The sequence below is a fragment of the Papaver somniferum genome, chromosome 4 (assembly GCF_003573695.1).
Source record: "Papaver somniferum cultivar HN1 chromosome 4, ASM357369v1, whole genome shotgun sequence".
NCBI lineage: Eukaryota > Viridiplantae > Streptophyta > Magnoliopsida > Ranunculales > Papaveraceae > Papaver > Papaver somniferum.
In genome coordinates this window covers 148,747,464-148,756,870 of record NC_039361.1, presented here as the reverse complement: position 1 = coordinate 148,756,870, position 9,407 = coordinate 148,747,464, and the positions used below count along the sequence as shown (strand labels likewise).

At 38.7% G+C, this 9,407-nt stretch overlaps 2 protein-coding genes across 2 annotated transcripts; one reads left to right on the top strand and one right to left on the bottom strand.

The window, feature by feature from the left end:
- The first annotated feature begins 1,648 nt into the window (after positions 1 to 1,648).
- LOC113271537 lies at positions 1,649 to 4,815 on the top strand. The gene is made up of 2 exons (XM_026521431.1): positions 1,649 to 1,877; positions 2,271 to 4,815. Exon 2 carries the CDS (start codon positions 2,286 to 2,288, stop codon positions 4,512 to 4,514), a length of 2,229 nt encoding a protein of 742 aa, XP_026377216.1. The 5' UTR covers positions 1,649 to 1,877; positions 2,271 to 2,285; the 3' UTR covers positions 4,515 to 4,815.
- Positions 4,816 to 5,441: 626 nt separating this feature from the next.
- Positions 5,442 to 9,142, bottom strand: LOC113271536 (RING finger protein 10-like). The gene is made up of 6 exons (XM_026521430.1): positions 8,792 to 9,142; positions 8,390 to 8,436; positions 8,196 to 8,296; positions 6,557 to 8,103; positions 5,983 to 6,150; positions 5,442 to 5,850 (listed from the first exon to the last, which is right to left on the bottom strand). The coding sequence occupies exons 1-6, from the start codon at positions 8,979 to 8,981 to the stop codon at positions 5,693 to 5,695; spliced, it is 2,211 nt and encodes a 736-aa protein (XP_026377215.1). The 5' UTR covers positions 8,982 to 9,142; the 3' UTR covers positions 5,442 to 5,692.
- Positions 9,143 to 9,407: the final 265 nt, after the last annotated feature.

Sequence of the window (9,407 nt, the reverse complement as noted above, 5' to 3'; positions counted from 1 at the left end):
AAAGCAATAAGATGAATCAAAATAAAATATCAACCAACACAAATTGGTCCAACCTAAATTCGGATTGGATAATATTCATTGATGCTTCATACAAAAAAGAGGACTTTTCGATGGGATACGCGTTCATCCTATACTCTACCGATGAGGAGAATTCCATGCATCTTTCTGCGGGTTCGGAGTGGGCAACGTCAGCTTTCCACGCGGAAGCAAAGGTCTTGCTAAAGGCACTTACGTGGCTAAAATAAAATATTTTATCAAGTGTGTCCATAGTAACAGACTGTAAAGCCTTGGCAGACAATATAAACAGAGTTACTATTGATTCTTTCTGGGCGGCAGAAAATACTTTGCAGGAAATAAGGAACTTTTTGGGCGATCTACCTCAAGCGAAAGTGAAATATATAAAGAGAAAAAACAACAAAGCAGCGGACTACATCGCTAAGGAGGCAAGGATTAAAAGACTACAGCATATGTCGGAGAACCTAAATCAAAAAGTTCATAAATCTAGCATTGATTCTAATACTTTTGATAAAAAATTATTTTGTAAATCTCTTATACTACATTTGCTAGTTTTAATAAATGAACTTTTCCATCAAACAAAAATAAAATAAAATAAATAATAATTTGAGCTGGCCTCAGAAATTAGCAACAGAGGTACTGAATTGCTTGAGACTCCAATCAAATTGATCAAGACTTCTTTAGATACCGGTCTTTGTTTTTGGGTTTACTCATTAGGTATTTTTAGTTGGGCTTTTTATGAAGTTAATCAAGAACAACATCATCAGTGGGACCTCCAAAATCAGTAGAAAGATCATTCCCAAAATCAACAACAACAAAGTTACCAAAGACACTAGCAACAACAAAAGACTCCCACAACAAATTGATATAGAAGACCGATTCCAAAGAAGTTTCAAACCGGCTCAGCCTGTTTCCTCCCCGAAAGAGACGATTTTGGGTGTTTTTGCTACTTGTATCACCTTAAGTTTGATGAAACCCGTGATTGTTGATGAAATCTTTGGGTTCCTTTATGCCACTGTCGACTGTGTTACTATATTTATGAAAAAAAAATCTTGAGAAATAGTTGGCTCAGTTGACCCTAACATTTTTGTTGTATGCAGATTTGTTAAAAGGTTTGGATGGCTTAACCTGAGCCCAAATCTGACCATTTAAACTTGTCATGAATAGACATGAAATTGTTAGATGTCTTCTTCGGATTAGGAATTGTGTCTACGATTATATATGATCGGAAATTGTAGGATGTGTGGTTGACGATTGTTGTATGTTTGATGTTATTGAATCTGATGAAAATATTTGGGTTAGTCCTGTGACTCCCTATTTTGGATCGGATCAATATTAAAGTGGCTAGCCACTTTTTGGGAAAAAACAAAATCAAATCAAATTGGTACACCCAATAGAAGTCTTGCAAATTAGTCAGGGTACTAAAGTCCTTCAACAACCAAAATGTTGAAAAAGACTACCTTTTAGGATACACGAGTAGGTGAAAAGATCCTCAATAAAGTACTTCTATCCTATCCTCCCCACCACATTTAAGACGAGAAAAGACAAAAAGGTAGTATTCCACACTGGCTAAACCCTCTTTACATCAGTCTGTACCCAGCAAAAAAAGAGTTATCAGGGACCGTGCGAGGTAAATTAAGTGTATTACAGTAATAATTAATTACACTTAATTAGACTAATGAAACAAGTAATCAGTGATCCTACTACTAATCAAAGTTTCCTAGGATTAAAACAAACAAAACGACCTGCTTTGGTTTTTAGGATCTACCACCAAACAGAGTAAAGTGACACTCTCTCACTCCCTTGCTCTTCCAGCCGCTGCTCATACTCCTCTTCTTCTTCCTCCGGCCTTTAAGCTTTCAGTAAGTCCCTTTGTCTCTGATCTCTCCTTTATACATTTTTCAGATTTTGTACTTTGTTGTTTACCAGTACTACTCAACCTATGAGGGTTTCAAAAAAAAAAAGTGTTTTTTTTTTCTTTTTTGCATCTCTAGGGTCTTAAAAATCTTGAGTTTTTCACTCTAAAAATGGTTTCTCTGATAAAAGTAAGACGTTTTATAAATGTTTTCAGGTGAAACTTTACTCACTGTGTTGTGTTTCTAGAACTAGGTTCAGGGTTGTTTCTAGAACTAGGTTGTTTCTTTACTTCATGTCTTGTTTCACTTCTATGTAATGGGTACCATGATTTTTTGTAAAAAGTCTCACTTTTTGGGGGTTTTCGTAGTTCTGATCACTCATTTCATTTTGTTGTCAAGGGTGAATGATAAAGGATGGAGGCAGCTATTCGAGAAAAATCAATTGCAATAGGCTTAATGAAGAGCAATGATTACATGAAAGCAAGGAACAAGTTACTCGACGCGAGAAACACGTGTTCAGGGCTTGAAAACATCAATGAGTTGATTACGGTGTGTGACATTATGTGTACAGCCCAGTTTCAGTTACCAGGGAGTGGAATTGATTGGTACTGGATTCTCCAGACTACAAGGACAGTCGATGAATCTGTCATTGATTACAAGTATACAAACTTGATTAGAGTCTTGGGGCCAATTAAAGGAAAGTTCCCGGGGGTTGAATCTGCATTAGAGCTCATCAAGCAAGCTTATGATGTGCTTTCAGATAGACAGAAGCGTCAAGAATTCGATTTGAAAAGAACTGCTAGCTGGGGTCCTTGTGGTGGTAATGCCGAACCGCTAAATATAGAATATCCTAAAGAGAGTGAAGCTACTTCTCAGAGTTCTTCTGGGTCTAAGAGAATCGTTAGCGAATGTTCAGATAAGAGCAATGTCCTCTGCAGCGCAGGAGCACAACCTTTGAAGAGGGTAAGAAGTGCAGGTGAGGGTGATGGCGAGGTCGTAGCTGAGAACCAAGCACTTGTTAATAGAGTTGTAGCTAACACTTGCAGCCAAGAAGCGAGCCTGGATTCTGCATTCACCAAGGCTAGATTTAATAATGTGGGAAAATGCTCATTTGGGAGCCCATCCTCATCCATGGTTCACAAGGAACCTACTCTTGAATTTTATGACTTTGCTAACAACCGAAAGGCTGAAGTACATGCAATTGGTCAGATATGGGCAGCTTATGATCAAGAAAAAATGCCTCGGAACTATGCAAGAATTAACAGCATAGAAAAGATATATAACAAGGAAACTAATAGCACAGATGTCACACTGTATGTCAGGTGGCTGAAACCTGCTCCCCTTAACATAGATGAAAAAAAATGGCATGAGGCAGGTTTGCCTATTTGCTGTGGGTACTTTATGCAGGAAAAATTCGATATAGATAAATGCAATAGGATGGTTGGCGGGCGCCCTGTTTTCTCGCATTTCATCTCTTCATTTAAAGATCTGACAAATGATTTGTTTGAACTTTATCCACACGAAGGGGAAGTATGGGCTGTGTATAAGGATTGGAAACCATTTAATTGGTGCAATGATCCTAAAACAAGAAAGGGATGCAAATTCCAGCTTGTAGAAATTCTGACTGGTTACTCAAAACAAGTTGGTGTTAAGGTTGCATCATTAGTAAAGATGGCAGGGTTTACAAGCATTTTCAGAAGACAGGAGATTCAAGGGAGTGACTTCTCTTATCAAATTACTGCTGCCAAATCGTTTATATTTTCTCATAATATCCCAGCATATAGGTTCGCAGGAGAAAAGAGGGGTTTATTTCCAGGTATGCTGTTCGAACTCGACCCACTTTCAATTCCAGAGGATGTGGTTGTGGAAACAGTTGCAGCAAAGCCACCTTTAGAAGGGAGATCCAGTGATGCATCTGGCAGTGAGCACCCGATTTCTAGATCTCCTCCTATATCTTTAGGGGCGAAGCCTATAGCTTTGAAGCCTAAATGGCCAGCAGAGGCTTTTTCTTCAGGTCAGATATGGGCCATATATGATGATGGTCCTGATGCCATGCCTCGGCGATATGTCGTTGTACACGGTGTGAATTCAGGTGGTGAAGTTTGTGTTACATATTTGAAGCCCCACCCTAAGCTTGAAGATGAAATGAAATGGGTTGAGCAAAATCTACCAGTAGCATGCGGGTCATTCAAAACTGGTGGTGTCACACTCAACTTGCAAGTATCAAGGTTTTCACATCTAATGAAGTGTGACGACAGCAGCTCTAACAGTAACAAATATCTTCACAAAATTTACCCAAGGGAAGGTGAGATATGGGCAATGTATAAAAATTGGAACAGCAAATGGAACCATTCTAATCTCATTAATTGCCAGTATCGATATGTTGAAATCCTTTCTAGCTGTTCAGAGGACGCGGAGATGAGGGTAGCCAGCTTAGTAGAAGTTAACGGTCGTAAAACGTTTTTCCATAGGCAGCTCTCTGATGATGGCTTTGAATTGACTCGAACAGTTTCCATGAAGGAGTTGCTCAGCTTCTCTCATCAGGTACCAGCTTTCACTGTTCCAGGTATTGAAAATCACGGTATTCCTGCAGACTCTTGGCACTTAGAACCTGATGCACTGCCTGCCATTCCTGCCAACTAGGTAAACATCAATTTACCATACTTCAACTTCCGCGCGGTGAAAAAAGGAGAGAAGAAAACAGGAGCTTTAGTCTTTTAATTTTAGTTTAATTTGCTAGCAAGTTTTTTGGTGATCATGAATTATACAGGAAGGAAGTTGAAGTCTTTTGTTTAGTTCCTAACTTAAGCTATTTAAGTAATTTCCAACTTCAAGATAATCAGGAAAGCTTTTGTATTCCAATAATGATTATAACATGGTGGCATGGTGCTTTATCAGTTACTATGTTTGTATCAACATTCACCAGGTTTGAGCTTTATCAGTTACAATGTTTCTATGTCGGCTGTCTCTTTGAGTTTTCTAAGACAATGCACACCGTCAAAGGATCTAACAGCAGAGATATGCTCCAGTTTTCACCTTTAAACATGGCCAAATAAGCAACTTTCATGCCATTTACTTGATGAGAATCTGAACCAGCTGATATTTCAACATCTCAGCAGTCTTGCAGATGGCCCAAACATCACGTTTATCAGGATAAACCTCTTTCGGTCTGGTGGAACACCACCTGAGAAAATTAACATGTGCTAAATGTAATAATGCCTTTTGGAAGTTTCACCAACCTTTTTCATCCGTGGTACTTTATCATCATTGTTTCTGAGTAATCTTTTGTTTCAAAAAAATAGAGTTGGGAATGGAGAAAGTAGCATCAATATGAACATATCGACGTGACATTCCACACTCAACCTATACCGCGAAACCCTTCACACAGGAAAACAATGGCTTGGAAATTTTAGATCAAAGTACAGTCGAACCCATTCCTTGGAATCAGTTGGACTCGTTAAACATTACCTACACCCATTTAAGCAAATTCACCATTTTCTGATCCAATGCCCTGGTATCAAATGTGAAAGCCTAACACCAGGGCTTTCAAGAACCAAATAGTCATGTATATAAAGTCCAAATTGCTGGTCTATCAAATATTTATTTCGACTCTTCAAAAAAGTGATACTAAACCAGACACATTCAGGTAACTGGAAGCTCAAATTATTTTAATACATCAGTTTGTTTGATTTTCTCCCATACAGGATCTATTTACGAATTTACTTTCAAATTTACATAAAATCTTTCAAGCAAAAACATGGGTGTTGAAATAAAACAAAGATGCTAAAATGACAGACAGGGAGAGACCTTGGACAAAGTCTTTAGTAGCGACGACCACCTGCAGTTGATAAAAGGACTCGACTTGGTTTCTTCCCTTTTTTTCCCAGCCCATTCGTCTTGGCAGCTTCCACAACACCAGTGGCAGGTTTCGCAGTGGATATGATACTGGCAAATGACAGAGTAACATTGCTCCTTTGCCCTGCGAAGGAAAATAAATTGGAGACCACTCAGAGAACATCTAGGGTTAACTCATAGAACCAAATTCTATCAAACACATTGATTAATAATAGATAGCATGGTAATATATGCAGGGACTGTGATGGTTGCCTACCAGTTGGAACAGCAATCTCATTTCTTGCTTCTATGTTATTTGAAGTGTCAGCTGTAACAGAAGGAGAATCAACCCCAGCAGCAAAACCCAAACGAGTTACTTCTGAGAATCGCGTCCTTTCACCAATTACTGGAGGACATGTTGATGATGCAGGAGAACTTCCCAGTGCTAAACATGGATGGAAAAGAAAAGAAGAATTTCATTAAATGGCATAATCAGAATATGGCCATTGGAACAACCAAGAACGAACAAAAAATCTCACACAGAGAAAATCTTGCACACTGAGTAGCCAGACAGTAACCTAGCATTCATACAGTTCCGACTCACGCTCCGGTTGATAATTACAAAAAGAGAGAAACCTACCTCCTATGAAGAATCCATTTTAAAAACTTAAAATTCTAGAACTACGTAAGCAGGTATAGCACATTCTACAAATTACTTGGGCGTGGAAAATTAAGCAAGAAACTTTCTCCCTAATCCACAACACTAAGTTGACATTAAATACTGGTTGCTGGGACACAGTTTTCACTGGTTGCTGCTAAACAGTTTAACCCACAAAAAATAAATCACTTGCCTTCGAAATCGTCCATGGAAAACATAGAAGTAGCATGCCGTCCAAAATTCGAAGGTACAGGCATGGCTTTCAACGCATCAGCTTCCGCTTTGAGTTTCTCTCTATGTTCCTTTTCAGCAAGCCTCTTCCGCTGATTTTCACGCTTCTTAATCTCATCCATAAATGGCAACATGGCATCAAGAGGTAACATTTTGCTCAAATCAATCTCACAGAGCTGAAATGTCGTTGTTAAAGAGAAATGACTTAAATAGCAATAACGCCTCCTCATGGCATCAGACTGTGTGACGCTCTCAAGCTCCAAAATCTCACCACCAATTGTCGAAGGAAGTGCATCATAGCTACCATAGTAGTGTAGAAGACATTTCATGTTTAATGGATGAAGAATGAGGTGCTGCCCATCAATTGCTTGGTAAAAGGAATATGATTCCTTCTCCTTGACAAAACCAGAGTCTTTTTGCAGACATTTGTCATCATCATAAGAAGAAGACAGGACGTTTTCTCCAACTTCGGATGTTTCACACGCATCAGTAGTTTGGACCGAGCAATCCTCTCCATACAGCTTTTTACCATTCAGTTTATCTGTGCATTTCGGTTCAAACTCATAACTTGCAGAAGGAGATAAGAATGCAGACACACTTGCTTCTTCCAAATAAGCAGCATCAGCACTTCCAATTGGAGAAAACACGTGACTCTTAGTCTTGTTAGTATATTTACAGGCCTTGCCAGTTGAACAAGGTAAAGCAGAATTTCTTGTATTGTGCAAAGTCAGCACTGCATTCCAGCATTTCTTCCTCTCCTCTAGTTGTTCCATTGCAGCACAAACATAAGGAAGCTTCTCTAGATCCTCAACAAGCCCCGATTCTGCTCTAGCCAGCCAACCATCTAATTCTGTCCTTACTTCTCTGACTAATAACTCGGCATTTGATGCCACAGTGAACTTGGAGAAAGAGTCACACAGAGCAACACTGGAACAAGGTACACCATCAGTATTTTGTTGATTTTTCTGGGATGGAATTAATGAATCTTTTGCGCGACTTAAAAGTGTAAACTGCATATTTTCACCAACGTAATGCTGCTTCACACTTTCAATATTGAGAGTGTATAAATCCTTGGAAGATATCATCATAAAGCATAGAGGACATCTTTTCCACGATTCACCTTTACGATCTTCCTCACCCATTAACAGGTATTGCAGAATACAAGGAAAGCAGAATATATGACCACATGAGGTAATTTGTGGGCACAAAGGACTTTCCAGACAAATAGGACACTGCACCGGATGTGGAGCAGAGTATCTCACGCAAACTACATTATCCCACTGCAACATTTTATCTGGATCCATCAACTCAAGCTCATCGTTCCCACAATCTAACACAACAAATTTGTAATTTGCCTGAATAAATAAATCCTTGTTGTATGGTTTTTTCTTCTGGGTCTTCCTCGGAGGAGTCATCCGTGATTTAGGACGAGTAATCGGATCATACTGAAAATTCAACAAGTGATTACCATTCATTGTCTGATGTTTCCTCGGAGCTGAATGTGCAGAACTGCCACAGCAAAATAAGAAGTTCAGACACTACGTTAAACAAAAACAAAAACAAAAAAAAATTAAAAGCTAGTACACACACTCCAATCATACCTAAATTGTGGGGATATCCCTCCACCACCAGCCTGAGATGAGGTGCCACTGTTTTGGCGAGTCCAATTTCTTCTACCATTTGGTGTCCTTGCTTCACTCACCTAATCAGAAGAAGAAGAAAAGTCGCACTGTTAACATCATCAAGACACCAAAAGCTCCACTCGAAATAATGTATATACAGCAGAAGTCTATACCTTCTTGGAAGATCCTCCAGAACTTGACGGCGCTGCAGAAACTGAACCTGCAGGCACAAACTAGGCTAATCACATCTTCCATCAAGGAAATTTCTGCTAGGCATATATTCATAAACAATGAACAACCAAGAATTCATATGAAATAGCATCATCAAACAAGAAAACCCCCAAATTACTAGAAAACCTTTAACCCTAATCAGGTAAAATTTCAGACTTACAGAATTTGTATATAAGTTCTAAAGTTGTCAGTTCTGAAGTTATCTCCTTTTTGATATACACAGATTGTTACCCCTTAAATAATAAAACCTTAAAAAAATACACCATCTGAACTACCCAAAAAAGGGAAGAACCTGCTATTAAGAAGAAAATCTTGAATAAATAACTCGGAAGAAATTTGCTTACCAGAGGTTGAGTGATTGGAGATAAACTGAGATCCTGATCCATTGATCTGATTGTCAGAGGGAAATCCCCCATGAAGTTCTTCCTGTGGTGAAGATTGAAAGAGTCCATGGTTTGGGTAATTAGGGTTTCCGCGAAGGTTATCAGATGATGATGATACAGAACTGTTAGATTGCGTGGGCAAGATGGACATGAAAATGTGAGAAGAAATTAGGGTTTCGTCTGTATTTCTCTCACAGCAGCAAGAGCTGGTGGTGGTGGTGGTGATAAAGTCGAATTGGATTTTGATGATCGAAGCTGAGAAAGACCAAAGAAAGATTTTTATTAGTACTATTGAAATAAGTATTTTAGAATATCCTTATATCTATTTGGACCTTGAAAGAAAAACAAAGGGGGTTTAAATTTTATTTGGCTTTCTTTTTAAGCATAAATTTGTAATTACTCGAACTTTCCTTGAGTACCGTGGAGGAAATATACTCGAAAATAAATAGAAAATAAATAAAATACTTAAGGCTAAGTCATATGGCTAGATGTCTAGCTGCTAGATTGGCCATCCACGTCAGCATGGGCAACCACCAAGTTTTATGGGCTAGATATCTAGTAGCAAGATTGGTCATCC